At 51.0% G+C, this 27,044-nt stretch overlaps 2 protein-coding genes and 1 long non-coding RNA gene across 11 annotated transcripts in view; all 3 read left to right on the top strand.

Annotated features, from left to right (window-relative positions):
- The window catches only part of COL27A1 (collagen type XXVII alpha 1 chain), a 135,131-nt gene extending 117,997 nt beyond the window's left edge, over positions 1–17,134 (top strand). For 5 of the 7 annotated variants that reach the window (XM_017648729.3, XM_037027334.2, XM_037027331.2 and 2 more), the window contains 16 exons: positions 633–686; positions 767–874; positions 1,320–1,427; positions 2,279–2,386; positions 4,840–4,893; positions 5,360–5,422; positions 5,765–5,818; positions 5,950–5,985; positions 6,077–6,094; positions 6,330–6,365; positions 6,715–6,741; positions 9,407–9,472; positions 10,444–10,612; positions 12,123–12,232; positions 14,182–14,400; positions 15,175–17,134. In XM_017648729.3, the coding sequence (XP_017504218.3) occupies positions 633–686; positions 767–874; positions 1,320–1,427; positions 2,279–2,386; positions 4,840–4,893; positions 5,360–5,422; positions 5,765–5,818; positions 5,950–5,985; positions 6,077–6,094; positions 6,330–6,365; positions 6,715–6,741; positions 9,407–9,472; positions 10,444–10,612; positions 12,123–12,232; positions 14,182–14,400; positions 15,175–15,321 (1,377 nt within the window). In that variant the 3' untranslated portion in view covers positions 15,322–17,134. Of the gene's footprint in view, positions 1–632; positions 687–766; positions 875–1,319; positions 1,428–2,278; positions 2,387–4,839; positions 4,894–5,359; positions 5,423–5,764; positions 5,819–5,949; positions 5,986–6,076; positions 6,095–6,329; positions 6,366–6,714; positions 6,742–9,406; positions 9,473–10,443; positions 10,613–10,745; positions 11,177–12,122; positions 12,233–14,181; positions 14,401–15,174 lie in introns of those variants that run through there. The other 2 variants (XR_005063758.2, XR_005063757.2) reach the window with 2 other exon arrangements.
- A 756-nt stretch (positions 17,135–17,890) lies between these two features.
- LOC140847015 (uncharacterized) lies at positions 17,891–22,812 on the top strand. The gene is made up of 4 exons (XR_012126597.1): positions 17,891–18,106; positions 18,628–18,801; positions 19,126–19,187; positions 19,759–22,812. It is a non-coding gene; the product is annotated as an uncharacterized lncRNA (long non-coding RNA).
- A 44-nt stretch (positions 22,813–22,856) lies between these two features.
- On the top strand, positions 22,857–26,287 carry LOC108390085 (alpha-1-acid glycoprotein). 3 transcript variants are annotated; one of them, XM_017648727.3, is made up of 6 exons: positions 22,857–23,024; positions 23,425–23,567; positions 23,804–23,874; positions 24,701–24,871; positions 24,954–25,057; positions 26,123–26,287. In XM_017648727.3, the coding sequence occupies exons 1-6, from the start codon at positions 22,911–22,913 to the stop codon at positions 26,186–26,188; spliced, it is 669 nt and encodes a 222-aa protein (XP_017504216.2). In that variant the 5' UTR covers positions 22,857–22,910; the 3' UTR covers positions 26,189–26,287. The 3 variants fall into 3 exon arrangements, with proteins under 3 accessions (XP_017504216.2, XP_036846449.1, XP_017504217.1); XM_017648728.3 differs by having other exon boundaries at positions 22,859–23,024; positions 24,701–24,808; XM_036990554.2 differs by lacking the exon at positions 24,701–24,871.
- The last annotated feature ends 757 nt before the right edge of the window (positions 26,288–27,044 follow it).

The raw sequence follows: 27,044 nt of genomic DNA, 5'->3' as shown, positions 1-27,044 counted from the left end.
TTAGGAGCCCTATTTGCAGGGCCTCCAGGAGGGGTACCCTGGCTGCCATCAGCAGTGGGATTTGAACCCTGAGCAGTAAGGTCCAAAGCCTACCTCTCTGTCTACCGTACTACAGCGTAGGGAGAGAGAATGCTAGGAGAAGTGAATCAAGAGGCCCATAGGGAAAGAGAGGGACGATGTGGCCTTGCACCCAGGGCTGGTGCCTCTGCCTTGCACCCAGGGTGGATGAGCTGGCGCTGTCTTACTGTCTCAGTCCCCCAGGCATGCCCCTGTCCACCTGCACACCCAGCCCCCACCCTCAGGGATAGCCACCCTCTTGAGGGTCAAATGGACCAGCCATCCGTGGGCTCAGGCCCCCACCAGGAAATTGTCAGTGCCTGAGCCTCTGCAGCACAGGGGCCCAGTCAGGGCCCAGGGCAGGGCCAGTGACATCCCAGCAGGCTCCAAGGTCAGTCCCACCCCTGCACTTCCAGGCCAAGGCACTGGGGCCCATTTGCTGCTTCCCATGCCTAGGTCCAAGGAGAGGAGGGGCACACGGGGGCCATGGGCCTCTCGGTGTCCCCTTCCTGAGCTCCTGGGGTTCTGTACCTCCTCTCAGCAGCACCTCTGTCACGTGCCCCTTGATTTTTCAGGGACCAAAGGGAAAGCAAGGCAAGGCTGGGGCCCCAGGACGGAGGGGGACCCAGGTGAGTGACCCTTGACTGCTCTCTCTGGCCCACCTTCTTGTCTCCCCGGAAGCCCTTACCAGCTTCTCATGTACCCCTAGGGCCTGCAGGGGCTGCCGGGACCTCGGGGTGTGGTAGGGAGACAGGGCCCTGAGGGTGTCTCTGGACCAGATGGGCTTCCTGGCAGGGATGGTCAAGCAGGACTGCAGGTGAGCGGGACTTGGGGCTAACAGACAGTGTCTCCATTTGAGACAGGTGTGTGTGTGTGTGAGTGTGAATATGAGTGTGTGTGTGTGTGTGTGTGTTCAAGAGTGGGTTTGGAGACTTGGATGGGGCTGACCAACATATGCAGAAGTTTCCTGCATGGACAGTCACCTCATCCCTTGGGACCTAGGAGGCTGGTTCTTCTGACTAACCATGCCAGCACCCAGAGGTCATCCCCTACCCAGTGGATGCAGCTTCTGGTTTTTAATATCCCTCCCCTTCCCCAGCTTGCACTTGCCGTCTGGTCCCACTGTCCTCACACACAGGCAGTGTGACCCCCATCCTGGAATTGGGCCTCCTTCCCTCCAGCTCCCCCACAGTTCACCTGGGTTTTGAGGTTGCCTATTTCCTGAAACATGAGAGACCCTCCTTTGCCCTCTCTCTTTACAGGGGGAGCAGGGAGACGATGGGGACCCTGGCCCCATGGGCCCTGCTGGGAAGAGAGGAAATCCAGGTGTGGCAGGCTTGCCTGGAGCACAGGGGCCACCAGGATTCAAGGTCAGGCACTTGTTACTCCACTTACCCACGCTTCACCCTTTCTGCCTTGGTACTAACTATAACCATAGTAACTGTAGTGCTGACATGGACACCCCTGTCCCTAGGCCTGTGTGAAAATGGAGTTGGTGATGTTTCTCGAGGGGTCCCTGCCTGAAAGGATAGCTTATCCAGGTAGCTGTAAATACTGCCCCCTGCCAGGCCCTTGAAACTGGCAACTCATTGTTGGGTTGTCTGTGAGCGCCCTCTTGTGGACCTTTGTGGAACAACAGATGTTGCTTGCCGCTGAGGCCCACCTCCAAGGCATCTTTTTAGAAAGCTTACCAGAGTTGCCCGTGGGCGAGGCAGCCATGAAATAGTTGTAGTCCAGGGCTAGACACTGAAGGGAAGACTGAGGGGAATGAATCAGACATGGCTCTTGTCCTCCCTGAGCTCAGGGTTTAGTTGGGGAGAGGTTGGAACCTTCTGTGAGGACAGCAGGCAGAGGGAGAGGGGACCTTGGCCCAGGGAGGATTTAAATGAGGAAAGAAGGGGAAGCAGCCTAGTCGTCAGGAGGAATAAGGTAAGCAGAGACGTGGAGGTGGGAACTGCACAGCTGGTTGGGCAGAAACAGTAAATGAGGGGCAGTGTGGGAGAGTGGGGGGGAAATAGGACTTTAAGTGCCAGAGAAAGGAGAGAGACTTCCCTAGAAAGGAGGCTGAAATGCTCAGGCCCCACCAGGCCTACATCAAGCCCGGGCATCCTGAGCTCTCAACTGCCCTGCGAAATCACAGTTCTGTCTTTCCTAGGTCCCCCTACCCCTCCCCTAAAACTGTTTCCTCTGTTGATTGATCATTTTGGTGTGTTTCTTTAAGGGTGAAAGTGGGTTACCAGGGCAACTGGGTCCCCCTGGCAAACGAGGAACAGAGGGCGGAACAGGGCTTCCCGGGAACCAGGGGGAGCCTGGATCCAAAGGTCAGCCGGTAAGTGAGGCCCAGGGAATACACAAGTTCACACACTCACGCACATACAAATACTCATGCTCACACACGCACACACAGAGACCCAGCAGCCACCTGCCTGCTCTGTGACAGGGCAGAGCAACAACCTCTCTGGGTACCAGTAGCCTTCTGCCTCCTCTGAGTGGGAAAGGTGGGAGGAAGCTGAGACATGAGATCTGAGTGGTTCCTTCAGAATGGGGAGAGGAGGACCGCAACCAGAACCCTAGAGAGCCCTTATGTGTATTTAAAGAAATTGAATCTATAGTTTAAAAAGCTTCTCACAAAGAAAACTCCGGGTTCAGATGACTTCACCAGTAAATTCTAGTAAATGTTTGTGTCAGAAATAATACCACTTCTGCATAAACTCTTTCCAAAAACTAAAGAGGAGGGAATACTTGCCTGCACATTCTTTGAGGCTAGCATTGTCCTGTTGTCAAAGTCAGACAAGGATATTACAAGAAAAGAAAACTACAGACCAGTATACCTCATAAATACAGATACAAAAATTCTCTGTACAGTTTTAGAGAAATGTATCTAAGAACATATAAAGAAGATAGTATATCAAGATCAAGTGAAGTTTATCCCAGGAATGCAAGGATGGTATAACATTTGAAAATAAATCACTATAATTCACAGTTAACACAGTAAGAAAAGAAAATCCATTTGACCATCTCAGTGGATACAGGAAAAGCATTTGACAAAGTCCAACTCCATTTCTGATGAAAGCTCTCAACAAACTTGGTGTCGAAAGGAACTTCCTCCTCAACTACATCCAAATTTCCAAGTGTAGGTGTGAAAATGAAGGGGAAACCTCACTGACATGGCCTTGGGAGGCCAGCAGGAGGCGCTCTCATGCCCACTACTCCTCAATTGCAGACCCCACCAGACCGAAGAGCCACACACCTTTGCCAGTCCATACTCTTTCAGGTACTTTACTATCCAGCAGGAGGAAAGGTTTCTGCCCCTTCCAGGCAACAGCCTGGCCAATGAGAGATTGTCACAACTCAGCCATTGAGAAGCCACTATAAAAGGAACTCCTGGTTTACTCCAATGGACTTTTGCTTAGAACAGCTCTCACAACTCAGCCCATTCATATAGAAAATAGCATTCCTCTCCTTTGTTCTCCTGAATTGCCTATGGTTTTGCAGTAGCTTGCTTGTCCTGAATTACAATTCTTTGCTATTCCTGAGTAAGCTCATTTTTGCTGGTAAAATAAAAAAAAAAGGGGGGGGGACTTCCTCAACTTGATGAAGGGAATCCATGAGAAACCTACAGTTAACATGTTTAATAGTGGATGACTGAATGTTTCCTCCCGAAGAGCAGAAACGAGTCAGAGACATCTGTGCTTACCGCTTCTTCATCATTGTACTGACAGTTCTAGCCAATGTAGTTAAGGCAAAAAAAAATAAATAAAAGGCATTCATATCAAAGAGAAAGAAGTGAAACTTTTCATTTGGGTCTGAAATAATTGTCTATGTAGAAAATCCAGTAAGATCTATAATAAAGCTACTTGAATAAATGAGTTTAGCAAGATGGCAGGACTCAAGCTCAATATTCACAAATGAATTATATTTCTATACAGTAGTGAGAAGCAATCAGAATTTGAGATCTAAAAAGCAATACTATTTACAACATAAAAATATGAAATATTTAAAGATATATATGACAATAGGTGTGTAAGACATGTGCACTGAAAAACTACAAAGCATTGCTGAGATAAATTGAGAAAAACTTGTTTACTGTGTCCATTGGTCAAAAGACTCAATGTAGTTAAAATGTCAGTTTTTCTCAGATTGGTCTATGGATTCAACACAAACCTCCTTGGCAAACAGTTGGGCAGTTTCTTTAAAAGTTAAGCTTACGCCCACCATATAACCCAGGCCTCTGGTATCATTCACACCTGATCTGAATTTGGCGCACGCCACACAAATGCATCTATGTGACTTTGAGCAAGTTCTTGCCCTCTCTGAGCCTCAGTTTCCACATCTTTGGTCAGGGCATATTGTGCCTCCCTGGACAGGTATAGGAGCATGCATGCCTGGTGGTGCCTGCAAAGAAGTGCCTGACACATAGCAGGCCCTCGGCTGATGGGGTTACTGTTGAAACCCATTCCTCTGCAGAGTCTTTGGGATGAGTTAGGAAGAGTCTGGAGGCCCTTTCATTCTCTTCATTGAGGACCTGGGATAGGAGATCCTGTGTGTTCTAGAGCATTTTTTTGTGGATTCCCTGGGCTGCCTCTGCTTTCTCATCTGATGGAGGGCATAGGCTCCTGCCCCTCAGAGCCCAAGCTGACCTGATATCTAGTCTGTGATCTGATCACTTCATGTTGGAGTGGCCACTGTCCCTGGAAAAAGGCAGGCTAGGGGTCCCAGGTGACTGGCCGGGCATCCTTGTCCTGGCCCTTCTTGCCCCATCTCATGCTGTTCTCCCCACAGGGTGACCCTGGTGAAATGGGCTTCCCAGGAATGGCTGGCCTCTTTGGACCCAAGGTACAGATCCCCACTTCACACTGTTCCCACTGGGGTCCCATCCATCCACCTGCTCGTTCATTTATTCATGTATTCCTTCAACAAATATTTCTTGAGCCCTTGCAGTGTGGGCCGGGGGCTGGAACACAGCCAGACTCAAGCGTGAACGTCCTTGTCTTCCAGTCCCACAGTTTATCTGCTCTGTGTCTCAAGCAGGTTACTTTGTCTCTCCAAGTTTCAGTTTCCTCACCTATAAAATGGGCACAATAACAGTAGAGGGTTGTAATAAGTAAGACCAGAGGCATACACAGTATAGCAACAAGCCGGCACGCTGGTACCTGCCTAATAATTGTGGAGGTTTGTTAGTCTTCCTGGGGCCTCTCAGGTGTGGCCTCTCTCGACAGGGAGGGCAAAGGTTGGCCAGCCCCCAGGGGCGGAGCTGTGGGGGTAACCCTGACACAGACAGCCCTTCCTCTGCCTCCCACAGGGCCCCCCGGGAGACATCGGCTTCAAAGGCATCCAGGGCCCTCGGGGGCCTCCAGGCTTAATGGTGAGACCCGGTCTGTCTGTCCCAGGGGTACAGCCACCCCAGACCCCAAGCTGGCCAGCCATCAGCAAGGTGGACGCAGGTCTTCCTCCCTCCTGCTCCTTCAGCCTTGAGCCCCCTGTGCCCACAGCCCCCCTTCCTATGGCCACACCTTCACCTGCTCCCCTCCTGCACCCCTGTAGCCCACCCACAGAGCAGGGGCTCGGGAGGTCCATGGCCTGGCCCCGGCCTGTGGAGGTCTCCCTTCCACTCCCTTGGGGTCCCTCAGGCTGCCCTCTGTCCGCCTGTCTCTGTGACTCTGTTCCCCAGGCCCTGAGGACACACAAGCTTTTCTCTCTGCTTTAGGGAAATGAAGGCATCATCGGGCCCCTCGGAATCCTGGGACCTTCGGGACGCCTGGTATGTGCAGGGGGCTGCCCAGAAAGACTGCTGGGCAGGATTGTCTCTGTGACCCAGGGCGTCTGAGCCTGTTTGCCCGTCTGGGAAGAGTCTGAGCCGCCTCTCACTGGGCCATGATTTATTACACACAGGGTCCAAAGGGCAACAAAGGCAGCCGAGGGGACTTGGTGAGTGGACGGGCTGGGGGGCAGTGCTGGGGGATGGGCAGGGCTCAGCCCAGTCCCCTAACTCTCTCTCCCTGCTTCTGTCTCCCTCTAGGGATTGCAAGGTCCGAGGGTGAGTGGGCTGGGGTACGTGGGGGAGCGGGTGGGGATGGGCCTTCTGGGTTCCCTGCCCATGGCTGCTGATGACCTGGACGTGTTCTTTCCCTCTGGACCTCAGTCTTCCCATCTGTACTCGTGATCCCTGAGGCACCTGAGTCCCTGGGTCTTCGGTTGCCTGAAAAGGCCTGGGGAGGGGAAGATGGAAGGCCTTTGAGCAGGGCCTCATTGTTGTTCTCCTCTTCCTCCAGGGCCCTCCTGGTCCCAGAGGACAGCCCGGCCCACCGGTAGGTAACTTTGCTCAGTGCCCCTTGATCCCCGGGGCAGGGGGTGGGGTTCCTCTGAATGAAGCCCAAGGCTTTGCCAGCAGATGCTTGTCTTGGCCCTGACCTCACAGGACTTGCCACCTTCCTGCAGCCCACACACTTCTAGGAGAGTGTAGACCGGCCCCAGGGGCTCGAGACTCCTGGGAGAGTATAGACTGGCCCTGGCGAGACCAGGCCTCCAGGCTAGCAGAGGCCACCTTGCTGGGTCCCCTATGCCCCAAAGCCCAGTAACCCCTGTAGTCTCCTGATAGCCCCTGGGACTCCAGCACTCAGTCCTTACCAAATACCCACCCAGTCTCTTCTTTTGCAGGGTCCTCTGGGGAGCCCTGTTCACTTTGTAAGTTGGAGAACTTTCTCTTTTACTTATTTGGGGTAATGCCTGGGGAGGGGGTGGGGGTGGCAAGCCAACCCCTCTCTGGCCACAGTGGCAAGAATCCTAAGCTAGGCCCAGAGATGCCCATGTCCTCTGGTCACTCTGTACTAGACCCTGGACCCTGAAGTAGCAGAAAGGGCCCTGGACCAGGGGTAGGAAGCCCAGGGTGCCAAGATGTGCCCCTGTGAGCCCAGGAAGACACTGCAATGCCTGGTGTACTCCGTATAGATCAGCTGATTGCTGAGGGTCTAAATAGGTTCTGGTACTGATTCCAGTGTTGGAGGCAGGGGTGTTTCCCACCCCAGCAAGCTATTCTCGGGACACCAGTTCAGTGTCCTAAGATTCAGCTCAACTCTGACAGCATCTACCTAGAGATAGCATCTGATTCCACAGGTTAAGGCCTCAATCCTGCAAGACTGCCCCACACCTTCAGAGGCGCCATCTGCAAGGCTACAAGGTTGCCTGTGCTTCTGACCGACTGACTATAAATGGGAGGCTCCCACAATCCTCTCCTCGGGTTTCGTTGATTTGCTAGCACAACTCACAGAACTCAGAAATGTTCTATTTACTAGATTACCAGTTTATTATAAAAGGATATAACTCAGGAACAGCCAGATGAAGAGATACACAGAGCAAGGCCTAGGGAAAGGGTGTGGGGCTTCTGCCCTCTTGGGGTGGCATGCACCACTCTCTCCAAACCTCATGTTCCGGAACCCGGAAGCTCTCCAAATTGTCTTTTTGGGTTTTTTATGGAGGCTGTATTACATAGGTATGGCTGATTAAGTCATTGGCAATTGCTGGTCAATTCAACCTCTAGCCCCTCCCCCTTTCCCCAAGGTAGAGGGTGGGGGGTACTAAAAGTTCCAACCCTCTAAATATACGGTCACTTCCTCTGGCAATCAGCCCCCACAGATTACCTTCCAAAAGTCATTTCATTGTTGTAACAAAAAACAGCTTTAAGGCTCTTATCACAGAAATTCCAAAGATTTTAGGGAGCACTATGCCGGGAGCAGGGGTCAAAGATAGAATATACATTTCTTATTATAAATCACATCACAGGGTCCCTATTTCAGACTGTGTCCAAAGAGGGTGGGGCACATGAGCAGGCTGCGGCCCTGCTTTCCTCCCAGTCTGAGAGCACGGCCCCCTCCCAGCCCTCTGATCAGTCCTTCCCCGTTTTACTACCACCCGGTTGACTTAGAATCTGGCCCTGACAGTGTGCGAGGGAATGGCCAGGGGAAAGACCGAATGGAGCAGGAGCCCTTGGGCCACGAACCGCTCGGAGTCTGCCCTTCTCATCTCTCAGACTCTCACCGTCCGTCCTTCTGCACCATCCACAAAAATGGAATGCCAGCCCTGTCCTTTCCCTCAACACTCTTCCCTAGTCCTTCTGGTCAATAAGGAAGCTGGCTCCGGGAAAGGAAGAGATCCAGGAAAAGCTCTTTCCCTCCAAAAGATGGAAAATTAGAGGGTTTTGAATTTTCTGAATGGCAGCTTCTATAGTGAATGCTTGTTACATGCCAGACCCTGCTAGGAGTGCTTTCATGTATTAACTCATATTCCTCCTAACAGTTCTGAGTTTTATTTTCAAGCCCATTCTCTCAGGAGAACTAAGGCAGAGGCAGCCAAGCGGCTTGCCCAGACCATGCAGGTAGCAAGCGCAAGGCTGAGATCCGAACTTGAGAAGTACCTTGAGAGTCCCGGCTCCACACCCCAGTCTCTCAGATTCTCCCCCTCACTGTTTTCACAGCAAGACCTCAGCTATGCTTCTGGCAAGCCCAGTGCTAGGGTTGGAGGTACAAGTGTGCATTAGACAATTGCAGTGCAAGCGAAAGAAGAAACCCAGGGACTGTGGGAATATAAAGGAAAGGGACAGCACCCAGCTTGGGGGCAGAAGCATCAGGGAAGAGTCCCGGGGAGCTGACATCTGCAGGTTGAGTATAGGGCAGGGTTTCTCAGCGGCAGCACTATTGACATTTGGGACCAGGTGATTCTTTGCTGTGAATGATTATCTGGTGCCATTTTAGGCTTCCCTATCCTCCACCCACTAGATGCCAGTAGCACCCCCTCTCGTTGTGACAGTCAAGATTGTCTTGAGATATTCTCAAGTGTCCCTTAGGGGGCAACATCTTACCTGGCTGAGAACCAATGGAATTAGGAGCCAGCCAAATGGAACATTACCCAGCAGGAAGAGTGTTCCAGGCCATGGGAGCAGCATGTGCAAAGGCCCTGTGGCTGGGTAGACTGTGGCACTTAGGAACTTAGAATAACAATAATAAAAAAAAGAAGTACAGTAGTATGTCTGGTGAATAGAATATATGTGGGAGAGAGAAGAGGCAGGGCCAGAGGCCATGGCACTCAGGCTGGTTCTTACAACCATACTGAGTTTAGACTTAATCCTGAGGGTAGCGGAGAGCTATCCCGGTGACTAGGGGAAAGGAGTGGAAGGGTCAGCTCCGACTCTGTTAGGGAAGGAAGGGCAGAGGGTTCTACAGAAGGCATGTGGTTTTGCCATGATTCTGGGAGGAAGGTGGAGTGGAAGCGCTCCTGCTCAGACTCTGGGGCTCCAACTTGGTGGGTCTGGAGGCCTTTGGGGGCAGTACCCACATCCTGTCTTCTCCTTGCACAGCAACAAGATGACCTTGGGGCAGCTTTTCAGACATGGATGGACACTAATGGAGCACTGAGAACAGAGGTACCATCAGGACCCCTGCCCTCTTGGGATCCCTTTCTGGGGGAAACAGAGATTATGGCCCGTGTGTGGCTAATATCCTCCACGTGGCCTGCACCAAGCATTTCATAGCCCTTGATGGCCTCTCACTGGGAGGGGTTTGTGCTCAGGCTCAGAGTAGACAGTCATGAATCCGAGATCACACAGCCAGTGCAAGCCAGAGCAGGGCCAGAAATGGGCCCTGAGCTCCTTTGCTTTCCACCAAGTCCCTCCCAGGGTCTCTGTTCTTGCTGGCCTGAGTCAGGAAGAGATGCTCACCTGAGCCCAGAGCCCGCGGCAGCTTCCTGAACCATGGCTCAGTCCCATAATCCTCCAGGAGCAGGAGGGTCATGGTCAGTGCACAGGGCTCTGCTAATCCTGTGGCCTGTGGTCAACTCATCTGCAAGATTCCAGGCTGAGGTGGCACTCCAGTGTCCTCTAGTCAAGCCCCCATTAGGAGTGTGTTGGCCCTCCCCCTGATGGCGAGCTCACTACCACCCAGCCCAGACCTCCTACTGGCATTTCCATGTGTTCCCTGAGCTGAGCTGGATGCTGGGGAGAGTCGATGCTGAGTCAGCTCTCTCAGGGCTCACACTCCAGGGGGAAGGATGACATAGAAGGGCCTGTTATCTTCCTTCTGTCCAGGGCAGTCAGTGGAAAGACCTCCACTGGCCCCTTTTGGAGGGACACGGGGCCACTCCCTAGTGTCCCGCACCAGAGACCAGGCTGACTCTCCACTGCCTTCAAGCCTCCAGGTCCTTGTGGCAACCCCACCCCCTGCAGGGACCCATTTCTTTATCTGTTAAGTAGAGGGAGACCCAACCCCTGCCCCCTGCCCTTGCCCCTGCAAACTCAGGGCTGTCTCCCAAGTAGCAAGAACCTGGGGCTGTGGAGGCTCAGGCCTTGGGCTGGGCTGGGACTTCAGGAGGCTGATGGCCACCCTCTCTCCTCAACAGGGTTACAGCCATCCGGACCGGCTGGTGCTAGACCAGGGAGGGGAGATCTTTAAAACCTTACACTACCTCAGCAACCTCATCCAGAGCATTAAGACGCCCCTGGGCACCAAAGAGAACCCCGCCCGGGTCTGCCGGGACCTCATGGACTGTGAGCAGAAGATGATGGATGGTATGAGGGTCTATGGGGTCTGAGAAGAAGGCCTCCTGCCCCAGGAGTGGGACAGGCTGGGCAGAGGAATTCCAGGAGTGGAGAGATAGAGCACTGGAGTCTCCACTCATCTGGGCCTATTTTCTGTCCTCAGGGAGATAGACGTGTGGGCAGTCGTTTATTCACTCAGCAGGCACTAAGCCTCACAGTATGTCAGGTCTTGGGCTCCCTATAGTGGGAAACGCAGAGCAGCGGTTCCAGCCTTCCAGAGCCCGCAGATCCACACGCTGAGGCGGCCATTTCAGAGCAACACAAGAAGAGCTTTGGCAGAAAAAGCCCCCAAGGGCTAGGAGGGGGACCCCGTCACGGCTTTCCTGAGAGCCAGGATGTCCCGCCTTCCTGTCGGCACCTCACCCAACTCTCTCTTAACCCTCTCTGTGATCTGATGTGCTACTGTGGAAGGCCGCAGACTTGGAAGCAAACAGACTTGAATTTGAAAATCGGCCTGATGTCTGACCAGCTCTGTGAGTCAGGGCAAGCTGCGGCCCCAGCCGGAGCCACTCTTCCCTCCTGCTGCCCAAGAAGGTGGATTGGTGGCCATTGTCCCACTCTTCCAGATGCAGGGTCTCTTTCCTTCGGCTCCCTTGGTACCAGTGGGGAAGCCAGATGCCAGCAGAGGTGCCTGGCTGCCCTCTCCCACCCCCTGGTGCCTGACTCCCACCCCCTGGGGCAAGCCCTAGGAGGATCACTAGCCTGGTGGAGAACCATTCAACTAGGTGACCCCTAAATCCCGTAGACAAGTGGCCCTGCTTCTCTCAACTTCAATTGGCCCGTTGCTTCTCTCAACTTCAATTGGCCCGTCTGTGAAATGAACACTTCCCACTAGCAACACCAGTAAGCCCTCAGTCTTGTGGCCCCTCCAGGGGGTTTCTGCCAGCTGTGGGCTCTGCCCACAGGCCTTCCTTCCATCTGTTAAAAAAAAAAAAAGCCACAGGCCCAAAGATGGAGTCATTCATGTTAATGGCCCTGTGTCAGCAAACCAAGACCTCCTACCTAAGCAAACTGCAGTTTCAGCCCCCCAGAATGTAGGAACCTTTAATCAGTCAATATGGAATTCCCTGATCAGCCCTAGGAAATGTACTGAGACCCCTTCTGCTCTCGTAAGGGGTGACCTTGCCAAAAAAGCAATGGATTCTTTGCTTATAATTTCCTTTCTCCTCTCTCTCTCTCTGCCTTTAAAAACCTGTTCTTTTTGCAGTCCCACGGAGCATCTTTCTACTTGGTGGATGGCATGCTGCCTAATTCATGAATTGCTTAGTAGCGCCAGTTAGATCTTCTAGGTCTTCAAATTTACTTAGTTGAATTTTGCTTTGTAACACATCTCTGTGGTACATGGACTCCCTTTTCTGCCCCCTCTCCCCGACTTCATGCTCAACTGGGGCTCAGTGGGTCATAAGGGGTCCACCTACAGAACTAAGCTCTGGGTGCCTCCCCACATAATACAATACCCCCCATTCCATGCTGCCTGCAGGTACCTACTGGGTAGATCCGAACCTCGGCTGCTCGTCTGACACCATCGAAGTCTCCTGCAACTTCACGCATGGTGGGCAGACATGCCTCAAGCCCATCACGACCTCTAAGGTACAATCTGCTCTCCACGGCTAACCCCACAATCTGCTCTACCCCCACCCTGTTCTGGGCCTGAGCGCACTTAGGTTTTGGTCTAAGCCTTGACTGTCTTGCTGCATGGCCTTGGGAAGGCATTCTCTCTTTCTGAACCCGTTTCCTCATCTGTACACTGGGGAAGACTTATTGTAAATCTATGGTTTCCAAACCCTTTCAAGTTGCTTGACGCTGATAGTGTTTTCTTCAAATATCTAATATCTAAAACAGCGTAGTTGGCTACGCTGGCCTGGCTTAGAGAACCATGGTCCATCAACATGAGATAAGTCTGTGTAATGCTCACCTGGGATGTGCTGTCAGAGCTGAGCATGCAGAGCAACACCCAGCGTCCACTGCCTGCTACATGTCTCTGGGCTGAGCATTCACGTGGCTCAACAGCAAACCAAGGCAGGCAGTGGCGGTAGGGTATGGCCACTCCCCCGTGCAGGGGCCCTCGGGGGTGTGGGCCTGAAGTTGCAGAAGTCCTCCACGTGGGACTATTCATGCTGCAGCAGAGGCAGGGACCCCAGAGACCCTTGCATCCCATCCCATCAGTTCCCCTGGGGAGGCTCCAAGAGGTGCCCTGTGCTGACCACATCAGACCCAGAGTTTGAGAATCTCTAGGCATGCCAGATGGTCCTCTAGTCTTTGTTGGGTCCCTCCCATGTGCCAGCAAAGGTGCTGGGATTCAACAAGAAATAATAGCAGCCTCGCCACTGCCCACCGAGCCAGAGCTCACGGCCCAGCAGGCCCTTTTCCCGGTGACTCTCTGACTCTGAGGTTTGGGGGCCACACAGCAAACCCTCCTGGAGGGGGACAAGGCCAGAGCTGCCACCTGGGTTGGCAGCATGCCTGCCCATCTGGGTCCCTCCCCATCCAGAACATTGAACCACTGTTTTGTGCGGGTCTCAGCCTGTCATCACCAGTGTCATGGCTGGGCCAGCCCTTGTGCTTCTTACTGTGATTGCAAGATGCCCTTCGTCAGTAACCATCAAGAAACTGATAAAATGAAGGTTTATTACTTAAAGGACTCAGAAGTTATGCAACACTTGGGGCCACACTGCGAGGTCAATGTAGAGAACAAGAGACAGCATGCACAGCCTTGGGGTTCTGCTTTTATTTGGGTGGAGGGTGGAGCCTAGGGTTTCCCGGGCTCATTCTATATTGGTGAATTTAAACAGAAGAACAGGAATTTAAAGTGTGGGAAGAGACAAATAGGTGGCCCGAATGGTCGGTTATCACAATCAACCAAGATCCTAAAACAGGAGCTTCAGGAGTTGGGGGGTGGCCTGGCTCTTTACAGTCATGAGGTTGGCAAGGTGTTCTTTTCAATTACCCCTCTTGGAAGTGGATACCTCTGCAAAGTTTAAGTCAGCCACCTGCACTGCAAAAAAGAGAAAATCCTTTTACATTGCTAAAGCCATAAATGCTGTCCTACTGTTCATTGTCAGGTCAGCCATTTCAAGTACCACCTCCCCCACCTCACTCACCATCCCAATCTTGGGGCTTAGAAAGGGTGGGAAAGCTACTTCTCATTTCCTCTGAACTCCAAGGGCCTTTTGATCTTGGACAAGGTCCACTTCTTCTCTTGGCCTCTGGATCCCAGTTCAGCCCCAAACGGCCTTTCCCCCTTCCTGCCCGCCACCACCACCACCACCACCCAGTGGGCACACTGCATCAGCCCTGGAAGCTTTGGCTCTGGAGTCAGGCAGTTCTTGGTTTCTTTCTACTACTTGTTATTCTCTGGCTGTGCTGCCAGCTCATACAGACATCAATTTCCCTGTCTTTCAAGTGGACCCACGTCTGGAAAAATGGTTGGGAAGTGCTTACCAGGAAAGGGTTTATCCCTGCATCCTCCAGAGACAGGTGAGGGCTTCTGAGAGCTGTGGGCAGCCTGGCCCACACTCACTGCTGTATCTCTTCCATAGGTTGAGTTTGCCATCAGCCGGGTCCAGATGAATTTTCTGCACCTGCTAAGCTCTGAGGTGACACAGCATATCACCATCCACTGCCTTAACATGACTGTGTGGCAGGAGGGCACCAGGCAGACCCCAGCCAAGCAGGCTGTGCGCTTCCGGGCCTGGAATGGGCAGATCTTTGAAGCTGGGGGTCAGTTCAGACCGGAAGTGTCAATGGATGGCTGCAAGGTAACACTTGGAGCCCCTCATAGGTCCCTCATCCATGGACAGATGGATGTATTTATACTCTAATATATTAGTATGATATATGTAATTTTTATCTTTGTGTAATAATTTTATGGTAATAGTTTTATAAAATTCCTTTTATTATTTTCCCTCTGGGAAACTTCTGAGGGAAGATCTTGGTTGGTAAAAATTCTACAGGCTGGTAGATTCTGTACTTATTTGCAAGGCTACTTACAGGAGGATGTGTTTCTACTCTTCTCTCTGCCTCCGCCTTAGCCAGGGTAATTTCTTCTCTTAACATTTTTGGTTGCTTAAAATGGTGAGTTGTCAGGGGAGGGGAAGTCAGCAAGTTATTTTTTTTTTAAGTTTCACAACAGTAAATAAAACTGTAATATACAATGGTAGTGAGGATGTGTGGAAACCAACACTGTCACACAAAACTATTTGGAAAAACTTTAATTGGTAGGGGCTTTCAGGACAGCATATATATCCCATATATAGCCAAAGCCTTAGAAATGTACCTACCCTTTGATCCAGAAAATCTACTTCTAGAATTAAGAGTGTGTGCAAGAGTTTAACCATAATGATCTTCATTATAACATTACTTACAAGAATAAAATAGGAGAAGTAATCTAAGTGGACAAATATTGGTCATTGCTATAGTGTAATACCATGTGACTGTTAAAATTATGAGGAAAGGCAATGGGGAAATAAACACACTTGACATATGATGAGGACCTCATGGCCATAGGTATTTGCTTTTCCTTCTGACCTCAGGTCCAGGATGGCCACTGGCATCAGACACTCTTCACCTTCCGGACCCAGGACCCCCAGCAGCTGCCCATTGTCGGTGTGGACAACCTCCCTCCTGCCTCATCAGGAAAGCAGTACCGCCTGGAAGTTGGACCTGCATGCTTCCTCTGACCTCTGACCTCCTGGCTCCTCTAGGCCTCCAGGGGAAGGGAAGAGGAGGAGGCGGCAAAGGGAGGGTCCCTAGGGGCAGGTAGGCTCAGGAGAGGCAGCTCACCTGCCCAGTGATCCCTGGGCAGGCCCTAGCTGTTGTCTGCTCAGTAAAAGTGGCTGAGGGGGCAGGGTAGCAGGGAACAGGGTGTCTGTGACAACAGCTGATCCCAGCTTAGCCCGAAAGACCAACCAAAGAGCCAGCTGGAGCAAGCTGGGCCTGCAACCCGCCTGAGCCCCGCAGCCTAACTCCCAGCTCTGCGGCCACCCCCTTCCCTCTCCAGCTTCCTGCGCAGAGAGCCCCATGTTCCAGTCAGCTTGAGGGGAGGGGGCATCTCATCAGCTGGTCCCTGCCAGGGGGCTTTGATGTGCAATATTAGAGAGGAAACATGAAAAAAGGAGAAAAGTGAAAGAAGAAGTATATATATTTTATTTAAACACAAAGAAGGTGCATTACTATGTTTTTCACCTGGGAAGAGGTGAGAGGGTGAGAAAGAGCAGCCAGGGGGTGGGAAGCGACAGAGCCAAGAGGGAGAAGCGAGATCCTTGGGGCTGGGGGTGCCCACGTTTGCTACCTCCCACTGTGAAATCGCTGGTGCTCGCAGTTGTCTCATAGCGTATGTGATTCTTAAGGGAAGAAAAAAAGCCTATTTAAGATTCGGAAGGTGCTACCATTTTTACCACAGACTTTGAAGAACCTTTCTTGATGTGGGGTATCGTCCACATTTTCTCCCAACGATGAAGTTTGGGGAATTTTTTAATTTTCCTAGTATCACCCTGTGCTCATCAGGTAATCTATGAAAGGGGGAGCAGGGGAGAAAAAAAAGCAAAGAAAAAAACAAAAAACAACAGAAAAAAACACCTACCGGAAACAGAAAGATTTACCTTTTAACTTATGGACATTGACATGTGTGTCCTCTTAAGGCAGGGGGAGGCCTGAGCGTGAAGGGTTTTGACTGGGCCTTTCGTGGTCCTAGGAGGGCAGTTAGCCTTGTCTTGGGGGTGGTGGTGTTCGATCTAGACTGTAGCGTCCTGGAAGAAGCCTTGACCCTGAAGAAACCAGGACCAGAGCAGTGCTGAGTCAAGGCTGGCCTTGGAGGTGGGAGGTGGAGTGTAAATAGGAAGCGGCTCATAAAGCCACGTACCAGCCCGAAGGTCCTTCCCTCCGGGAGCATGTCCTTCCAAGCGTCGGGCGTCCCTTGCTTGTTCATTGTCTTTACATCTGGAGAAACTCAGTGTCATTAGCTCCAAGTATAAATGTGGGCTGAGGAAAAGGAAGAATTATGGGAATCTCAGCATGGTAGAGGGATATTCAGTGAAATCTGAATTGTCCTATATCAGAGAACAGTCAACACCCAGGTTGGATTTTGAGGTAAACTATGGAGTTATTTTTATAAAGGGGAAATTTTATGTGAAAGTCTATTTGTGTCTTATTTTCTTCCCCCCTAAAATTGTGTCTCTTTGGGAATTGGCTTTGATTTTCATTATTTAATACCTCACTCCGGCCCACCCTCCCCCCCAGCCACTTCCTCTGTCCCCGCCCTCCGGCCCAGCCCCGGCCCTCCCCGTGGAAGTGCATGTTTGTAGCAGCTCGGGCCTCATCTCAGTGCTAGGTTTCCGTACACTGCCAGTCTCCACCTGGTCTCTGTCTTTCTTGTTCTTCGTTTCTTTCTCCTGTCCTTGTTTTTTGTCTCTGTCCACATGTCAGTGTGTTAAAACCCCAGTGGGTTTCGTTTCTCCTTTTCACTTCTGGATTTTAATAAATATTTAAAACTGAGGCAATGGAATGATGCATCTGTGGCCGAGTGCTTCTTTGAAAATTCGGGAGGGAACTTTCTGGCAGGGCTGGAGGATGGGAAGAAGATGCTCAGAGGATGCAGCTTCTCCCACAGAAGGGGAGCAGGGAGAGGTATGGTTGGGGGAATGGCATTAAAGATGAGAGGATCCAGGCAAGTGCCCATCCGAGGTCACCTGGTGAGGCCAAGGGAAAGCTGATTCCAACCCAAGACGGCCGACAGTGCCACCTCACACATGAGACCAGCGTGGGCCCCCCCACCCTGACCCCCGGGGACCAGCAGAACCTGCAGCACCTGGGAGCTGGTTACAAACGCAAATTTTCAGCCCCATGGCAAACCAACTGAATCCCCAACCACGAGGGTGGGGTGCAGCCATCTGGGTCTTAACAAGCCTCCCTGGGGATTCTAGGACATGCTCAAATCCCAAGAATCATGGCCCTACACTATTGCCTAAATCTGGAAAATGGTTTTCCAGCACTGGAGATAAAACTTGGAAATGAGATAAGAATGTTCTTTTAATTTCTTTGACAATCAAATGAAGTCGAGGCAGAATGCCTCATTTCCTGAATCATTTCCTGAGGTCGGGGTATATTGGCACCCTCAAAGGGTTTGCTCAGCTGCTCCATCATGCTTCCCATTTGGCTGATGGGAAAGTTCCATTATTTTAATGTTTGTTTTCCCACAGAATGCTCTCTGAGGGCTACTGAAGCCACAGAGTACAGCATGTTGAAGGCACTCAAACTTGTTGAACAATTGCTCGCTGGAATGTTCCATCTTCATTTCCTCAGCACACGTTTATCAGCCTCACCTTCCCTGTGTCAAGCCATGTGTGGGCACTAAAATTACAGGCACGGATCTGAGCGCGCACCTGAGGGGCTCTGAGTCTGGTGGAAGCTGCTGGAGGGGTTGGACCTTGCGTGGTTAAGGGTTCAGAAAGAGAAACAGCAAGCCAGGTATGAGGGGGCAGGGGGGGCGCCAGAGGGGCACAGCTGATGTGTCTCACTAAGAGGAGGATGGTCAGGAGGTGACACTATATTAATCAGGATCTCCAGAGAAACAATTAATAGGGTGTGGGGAAGTGGTGGCAGGCAGGGTGGAGGGGGGTGGGTATAAAGAGATTTATTATAAGAAATTGGCTTGGGTGATTAGGAAGGCTGGTGAATCCCAAGATCTTCAGAGTGAGCTGCTAAGACCAAGTCCCACAAGAGCTGATGGTGTAGTTCTAGTCCAAAGGCTGGCAGTCTTGAGACCCAGGCAGAACTGGTGTTTCAGTTTAGGTCTGAGGGCAGGGGAAGTCTGATGTCCATCTCAGCAGTTAGGCAGGAGAAATTCTCTCTTACTCAGCCTTTAAATTATATTCAGGCCTTCAACAGATTAGGTGTGGCCCACCCACATTTGGGAGGGCAATCTGTTCTACATAGTGAACCATTCAAATGTTAATTGCATCCAAAAACACCCTCGTGGACACACCCAGAATGTTTGACCAAACATCTGCGCACCTCATGGCCCAGTTAAATTAACACAAAAACTTAGCCATCGTAAGCTGAGGCTTAGAATGAAGAGAAGTTGGCCTGATGGGGAAGGGCATCGGGAGAGGGAACGACACCTGCCAAGGCCAGAAGTAGAGGGAGCACGCACATTTGTGACAGTAAGTAGTTCAAAGCAATGCCACAGGGGAGGGCATGGGAAGGCTGGGAATAGGACAAGCCACAGGCTTGCAGGGGACAGCGGGGTTTGGGTTGGCCAAGTTAGGTTTGCGCTGCAATGGGGCTTGAGTGGAGCTGTCCAGCAGGCAGCTGGCTCAGCTGGGAGGCCAAGAAACGTCTGCGCCATAGAGCTCCACAGGGGTCAGCAGCATCTGCATGGCCTTGGAGACGGGAGGGGATGAGAAAGAAAGAAGAGCCAGAGGGGAAAAAGAAGAGGGGCTCTGTTAAATCAGCATCACTCACAACTCAGCCCATCCACATTCCAGAGGAGCCTCTGTGACCTGGCCAGTGAGGCCACGGAAGCTGGGCCAGCTCCTTCCCAGCACAGGTGGGTAGGTTTGAGGGGACAAAGGCAGCTTTTCCCAGGCTGGCAGCACCTGAAATTCCCAATCCCACATTACACAACCGAGTGTCAGGAAACAGCCAGGGTGGACTTTCCCTAGGCACTGCCACCTTCCAGGGAAAACCCAGGTCCACTGGTGTTTGCTCTGTCCACAGTGAATGGGGCCCCAGCCATGGATGGCCAGCGGCCCACTGCTAGGAAAGCAAGGGAGGGGCAGGCAAGAAGGGAAGAGGCTGGCAGGTAGATTCCAGTCCCAACTTCCCGACTGGGACACGGTCTTGGGTGGGTCGTTCCCTCTCTCTGGGCCTCGGTTTCTCCCTCAAAATGGGGATGACATGCCCTACCTGCTTGCCAACCACAGGGTGATTGCTCAGTAATAGTAGGATGAATCACATGGAAATGAATGATTTTCAACTGCTTTTTGACCCGTAAAATCTGCAGTTTCATACAGTTCTACTTGGTAATAGTATCATTAGAAATAACAGCAGCTACGATTTATTGCGTGCTGTGAGCCAGGGGCCCTGTTGAACGTGACAGGTTTTCATCTCACACACAGACTTTTGAGACCTGTGTTCTTGCCCTGGCTCTTTAGATGAGGGAACTGAAGTCAAAAGAGGTCACGTAAGTTGCCCAAGATAACAAAACAGGATGTGAATTTGAGCAAATCTTTTGGCTGTTTCCTAAGCGCGGTCACAAGGTTCCCAGTTTGAACTGTTTGCTCTGGCTCTGCCAATGTACCCTTCGTGGTTGTTCCTGTAGAAGATCACAAAAGTCATCAGACACAGAGCTCAGCCTGGGCTTCAGGAAGAAACATGTATCAAGTGGCTTTCTCAGGAAATGCTCTATTTCAAATGGGTGCATTTCCCTCAGCTGCTTACCATGCCACCTTACTAAAAATTACTCAGAGTGCTAACGTTCAACCTCTAGTTGCCGATGGCAAGAATCAGATTCATGCTTAATGTGTGTTACATCTACCTATACACAAATTTAAGAGTAACATGAATGATTTAATATTGAAAAATACTTCTCAGCTATGTGCAACTCTTGCAAATACTGCCCATTTGTAGTTCAGGAGGGTCTCCACAACTATGCATTGCAAGAAAATAGATGCATGTCAAGAGTTTATAAGGATTTATTGCCTTTATGTGTCTTTTCTCTTACCTCTAAGCCTGCCCAGATCTTCCCTGAACTCTGAAACAGTGCCTGTCTCCTTTATCAGCATTAGCATCACCCACAAAGCCTCAGGATTTGTATACAGCAGGCTGACAGAGGGCAGGATGGGAGGAATTGTTCACCTGGGGTCTGAACAGGTTTGGTTGTAAAAGAGGATGTTTAGGGTTATGGGACACTCTGTGCCAGTACCAGGCACTGGATCTCAAGGGACAGAGTTCCTTATGCATTATTTAATAAAGTGTGTGTGTGTGTGTATGTGTGTGATACATAGGACCCGCTAAATCTCTGGGCTCTGGACCTATTCCAAGTAACACTTATCCTCACTTTGAAATAGTGTCCCCATCATCTCACACCTGGACCACCGCAACAGCTTCTGACTGCTAAACCAAGTCCACCCTCCTACTCTGATCCTTGCCACCTTACCACTGCAGGCAGACAGAGTCATCTTTCCAAGTCTTTTTATTCACCCCTATCCCACTTAAAAGCTTTCTATTTCTTCAGTACCCCCAGAGTCCACTGCAGACTCCCCAGCCTGGCTTCTGTGCTCTGCAGGCTTGGATTTCCACCAACCTCTCCAGCCTCAGCCCCGGTCATTCCGACACCATCCTACACACCAGCCACACAGACCTTCCAGCTCCCTCCAGCCCATCTCTCTCACCTGTACCTTGCTCAAGAGCTCCAGTCGTTTTTTCAAGACTCAAATTAGAGTAATGCAAATTCAGAACACTCACTGAACCAACCAAAAAGGAGAAAAAAAGGGAAATTCCAGTTCTAACAAGGATGTGGAGAAAAAGATGCATTCATGTGTTGCCAAATGGTATAACGTTAAAAATTGTTAGTGTGTTTTTATTTCTCTTGGTTTTATTCTCCATGTTTTAGGGTGAGTTTTTCTCAAATCTACTTAAGGTATAATTGGCCTACAATAAAATGCACACATTTTAGGCTTATAGTTCAATTTGTTTTAAAAAATGTACGTTAGGTATGTAACCCCCACTACAATGAAAATTTAGAACATTGTCATCCACTGCAGTCAGATGGCCCTCCTTGCCCTTGACAATCACTGATCTGATTTCCACCATTATAGATCTATATAGATTTCTACATATATTTATTTATATACGTATTTCAATATAGATGGTTTCAGGGGTTCCAGAACTTCATATAAATGGGGTCACACAATACATACTTTATTGATCTGGTTTCATTTGCTCAGCATGTTTTTGAGATTCATTCATATTGTTACAAGCATCAGAGAGTCCATTATTTTTTATTGCTAAGTAATATTCCTTTGCATGAACATGTCACAATCTGTTCTTTCCATTTCCTGTTGACAGACATTTGAGTTGTTTCTAGTGTTTGGCTGTTTGGAATAGGGCTACAGTCTCATACATGACATCCTTTTCTTTCTTTTGAATGGTATGGTAATTTTGGAAAGCAGTTTGGCCACTCTCTGACCCTCATCATCGGAGGAAAAATCACAATCTAAAATGCTGTAGACAATTATATCTCTGTAAAGCTGGACAAAAATAAAATGCTATAAAGAGAGGACCTGATAAAGGACGTTAGGATCTAGGACGTGATAGAAGGTTAGGTATCCATTAAAATGACAACCACTGACTACACTGAAACATGAAAAATTTTTCAAAATACATGAAACAAATAAGAATACAAAATTTTAAGTATATTGTAATAGTACTTTTAGAAAGTATTTGTTCATATTTATTCAAAAACATATTTATGTTTATTTATTCATTGACTCCATTATGAAGAAATGCAAACGGGAGTGGATTCTTCATTCCACGGTATTACTGAGTGCCCCTATGTGCCGGCCACCGTGCCGGCTGGCTGTGCTCCCCATCTCAGCAGGCGGCCTGCTCTTGGGGTCGACATGACATGGAGATCATTTCCCATGTTAGATGTTGGGAGATGGTTCAACTAATACATTTACTAGAAAGAGACATTCAACTTCGATGCTCCCTTCTTTTGGAAATGTCACTGTCTCCAAGGCTGGGTTGGGGCCCCTGTGGACTATTTTCTCACAGGTGGTACCACACTCAGCTGGAATGAAATCCATGTTTGCTCTTACCTCCTACCTCCAAACTCCAATCCTTCCCCATCCCTGGCTACACCCCATCTGGCCTGGGAATTCGAGCAGTGATTTATGGCTGGGTCCTGCTCAAGTCTTGACGCTCAGTGAGACAGGAATTGGATGAGAAAACCCAAGAGCTTGTTTAGAGGTCCCTTAGATCTGCACATGTTAACGAAGATCACTCCAGCCCCTACCCACCTTGGCTGTGAATAGCCAATTCGGGACCTTGTAACCCCTCCAGGTCAAGGCCCCAAGTTAGACCTGGGCTTGGAAGTTGTCCCTACAACTGGCTTTGGGGGAAGGAGGGAAGGTTTCCAGCAAGGCGTTTCCCAAGCACTAATTGTGTCACAGCAGGGCCTCAGGGCCCCGCCCACAGCTCATTATAAAGGTCACTGCACCCTGCAGTCACCAGTTCTGCCCAGCTCCAGGTGCCTCCCCATCTTGATATGGCGCTGGCCTGGGCCCTTGCAGTCCTGAGCCTCCTTCCTCTGCTTGATGCCCAGAGCCCGGAGTGTACCAAATTCACAACCGTGCCTATCACCAATGCCACCTTGGACCAGGTGAGCACCTGGGCTCCCGGTGCAGTGGGCAGCTGCCTCCTTCTCTGGGCTTCCCTTTCCCCTGCTGGCTTGAGGTCAACCCCCTTTCCTGCCTCTGCACTTTTTCCTCACCAGGGGCCTGGGGTGAAATTCTAACCAGCCTCGGGAGGCATTCCTTTGCCTCCAAACTCAGAAGTTTTGTTGACATGTCCCTCAGCAGATGACAATTCTGTCCTGGGAAGGGAGGGACCACCAAGGGGGTCAAGACAGAGGCAGATTCTCTGAGTGAGCCCCTGCATGTCCACACCTCACCTGGGGCCCCAGTCTCCCTATCTGCAAAATGGAAGAAGAGGTCTGCCTGCATCTCATCCCAGCTGACTGTCAACCCAGCCTGCATCAACAACCCCTGGCTTTTCCCCAGCTCACCGGCAAGTGGTTTTATATTGCCTCGGCCTTCCGCCTCGTAGAGTTTCGGGAGTCAGCTAAAGAGATCCAAGCGACCTTCTTTCACCTTCTCCCCAACCACACAGAGGATGTGGTACTGGTCAGAGAGTACATGACCATGTGAGACCCCTGCATGCCAGCTTACCCCCAGCCCCAGTTTCTGGCTTCTACTCCTAGCTGCTGGGAGACCTTGAGCCAAGTCCCATCCTCTTCCTGGCCTCAGCCTTCCCACCCAGGGAAAGGGGAGGGCTGTCTCTAATTGCCACTCACTCTTGCCCCTCATTGACTGTTATGGGCTACTGTCCACTTCTCCATGACCATCTTATTGTTTTCTCCTCACTTCTGTCTGGCTTTAGTGGGGGCAAGTGCGTCTATAATGCCAGCTACCTGGAGGTCCAGCGGGAAAATGGGACCTTGTCCAGAAATGGTGAGTGCCAGCCCTCGGGTGGGAGGGCTGCTGTGTGGACTGGCAAGATGGTGGGTGGGCCAGCCTAAAGGAGGGAGGCTGGGAGCAAGGCCCTGGGGGCTTTGGGCACAGCAAACATGGGACAGGCCCACTTCTTAAGTCTCTGTGGTTCGTGTCTGCATACTGCAATAATCAGTAATGGCTGCCTGCATGTTCTGAGCCCTTACTATGTGCCAGGCACTGTTTGAAGTGTTTATGGATTAACCCACTTAATGCTCACAAACAACTCTAGGACAATGTTACAGCAATCAGATGAGGAAATAGAGAAACAGAGAGGTCAAGTAGTTTCCCAAGGTCACAGAACTTGTAATTAGAACTAGGATTCAAACTGAAAGCCAGTTGCTGTCCTGACTCCCTTAACTGCTGGTTTTCCTCTCTGGGAGCTAAGGGTGGCAGCCTGAGTTGGGCAGGCAGTCACTTCAGCCATGTCCCCACCATCACCCCAGAGAAAGCACATAGTAGGACCATACAGATGCCGATAGAATTGAGCTGACCCACTTAGTATCCCTGAGGCTCCTGTCTGGGCCTCACTTTCCTCAACTGTAAAGTGGGTAGGAAAGCCTTGACAGCCACAGTCCATTAGAAGCTCCTGTGATTCCACATGCATTAAATGCTCAGAGCAGGGCCTGGCATCCCTTAGGAGCTAGGAACTCACGGCCCAGTGAACCCTTGGCCTTCACTGATGGGCTGTGTGATCCCGGGCAACTGAGGTTTCCTCACCTGTGAGATGGGAACCATTGTGCTTGTGCCACCCCCCATGGTCTCACCCAGAGGCTTTCTCCTCCAGAGTCTGGCAAGGTACACACTGGCTACCTGCAGCTCACCAAGGATCCCGGGACCTTCATGCTTGCCTTCTTCCCGGAAGATGTGCAGAACATGGGCCTGTCCTTCTACAGTAGGCAACCCTCAAGCTCTCCACCCCATCCAGGCCTTATCCCAGGACCAGCATCTGCTACTGGTGCAACCCCAGCCCTCCCTTGCCTCCCACCTGGGGTCTCTGGCACCCTCACCCACCCCCACCCCCTTGCACCCTTCTACAGCTGACAAGCCGGAGGCAACCCCGGAGCAACTGAGAGTGTTCCAGGAGGCCATTGTGTGCATGGGCATGAGCAAGTCGGAAATCATGTATACCGATGAGAAAAAGGTGAATGCAAGGAGCACTAGGCAGTGCCCAGCCTTGGGCAGCCCGAGGACCAGAGAGGGAAAACTGCCAGCCAAGGCTGCACAGCTAAGCCAGATATCCTGCTTTTAAGAACCCCCTTCACTGAAAGCACAGCTGAGCTTCACAGAGGCTCACGGGGAAGATGAGAGCCCAGGAGGGAAAAGCCACTGGGAAGCCAGGGAGGATCCCTAGAGCAGGTGGGAGGGTTAGAGAGGCTAAGAGGAAAGGAACAGCATAGCCAAATGTGGCTGCGGGAGTTTGACAAAGAGGCACACGTGGGGAATTATCATTTACAACTGTCTGCCACATCCCTGGCTTCCAACACGTGGGAAAGGAGAGCTGGTATTGTGTTTTTCAACATCACCAAACTGCAGCAAGTCCAGGACCTGACTTTCGCTATTCCTAAACATTACCTGTATAATGATCTCCTTAATACTTTTGTTTAAGCCTGTGTTAAGTGAAGGGCTTTGCTCAGCCTTATCCTGGGTGGTATGTGCTATCACTGAGCTGATGAGCTGCTTACACTTTTTAGGGGGGCATACGTGAAATGTTTTCATGATTACTGAAATGAAAAAGTCTCCCTCCATTTGCCACCTGAGATCATCTCCCATGACCACCAGTGAGCGGCAGAAACCATCCCCCTGCTCCCAGGAGCCCCAAGGACAGGCTTATGAGCACAGGCACTAGTGTTGGTCCCCTAGCTTGGAACTGGCTACTGCCAGCTACTGGCTGGGGGACCCTGGCAGGCCACATGGCCACCCTGGGCATCTGAAAAATGGTTGTGAGGAATCCAGGAGATCAACAGAAGGGCTTGGCAGGTCAGAAGTACTCAGCAAATGCCAGTTGTTCTTATGAATTTGTGCCCCCATTTTAGAGGTCAGTAAGCTAAGGCTCAGAAATGCCTTGCCCAAGGTCACCCAGCTAGGAAGTGTCAGAGCCCAGGCTGGATCCCTGCTTGGGCTGGGGTCATGGTCCAGAGCTCAAGCCTCCTTTCCCCACATGAACCCCTGTCCCCTCAGCACTGTGCTTTCCTCTCCTGTCTTCTAGGATGTGTGTGGGCCGTTGGAGAAGCAGCATGAAGAGGAAAGAAAGAAGGAAGATGTGGGGTCCTAGGAGGACACAGCATTGGGTCAGGACCTCAGGGACTTTGGGGGCCCATCCTCAGGAGCCCTCCACCCCCAGCCATTGTCAATAAAGCTTCTACATTTGGAACAGGTGGGTTGTCTCTGTTCACGCATTCATTCAATCACCCATTCCTACTGAAACCTGCCCTAAGCTGGGCCCAGCTGACCTCCAGATAAGCCCCTGCCCCTGGCTGGAAGAGCCCCTGCAGTAATATGCAGCACACAGGCCAGGATGGACGACTCTATGTGCTGAGTGCTGTGGGAGCCCACTACAGGGAAGGCTCCTCCTGCCGGGGGGGATGTCTGGGAAGACTTCGTGGAAGGGGCATCTGAACCAGTCTGCAGATCAGTAACTTGGACAAAACCGAAGGAACAAAACAGCAGCAAACTCACAGACCCCACGAAGGGGACTAGTGGTTACCAAAGGAAAGGGGTTGGGGAGTGGGGAGGGAGGGAGAAGGGGATTAAGGGGCATTCTAATTAGCACTCACAGTATAGGTGGGTCACAGGGAAGGTAGTACAGCATGGAAAAGACAAGTAATCACTCTACAGCATCTTACTACGCGGATGGGCAGTGAACACAGTGGGGTCGGGGTGGGGGGACTTGATAATATGGGTGAATGTTGAAACCACAATGTTGCTCATGTGAAACCTTCATAAGATTGCATATCAATGATAGCTTAATTTAAAAAAAATTAGGACCTTGGAAACACCTGATGTCCATCTGCAGACCAAGGATCTGAGAGGACATGTTTGAGTAACCTCCAGGCAGAGTACACTGAGCAGGAGTTCGGGAGTTAAGGGGCGGTGGGGACTCAGGAGTGCGGTGGCAGGCACAGGGGACC

Source organism: Manis javanica, chromosome 2 (genome assembly GCF_040802235.1).
Source record: "Manis javanica isolate MJ-LG chromosome 2, MJ_LKY, whole genome shotgun sequence".
Classification (NCBI taxonomy): Eukaryota; Metazoa; Chordata; class Mammalia; order Pholidota; family Manidae; genus Manis; species Manis javanica.
This window is presented reverse-complemented; position numbering and strand designations above follow the sequence as displayed.

Excerpts from the sequence above, each read along its gene's own strand:
- LOC108390085 (XM_017648727.3), top strand. The coding sequence starts at position 22,911 with ATGGCGCTGGCCTGGGCCCTTGCAGTCCTGAGCCTCCTTCCTCTGCTT. Across the intron at positions 23,025-23,424 it reads CCAATGCCACCTTGGACCAG|CTCACCGGCAAGTGGTTTTA; the intron begins GTGAGCACCTGG and ends GCTTTTCCCCAG. Across the intron at positions 23,875-24,700 it reads TGGGACCTTGTCCAGAAATG|AGTCTGGCAAGGTACACACT; the intron begins GTGAGTGCCAGC and ends TTTCTCCTCCAG.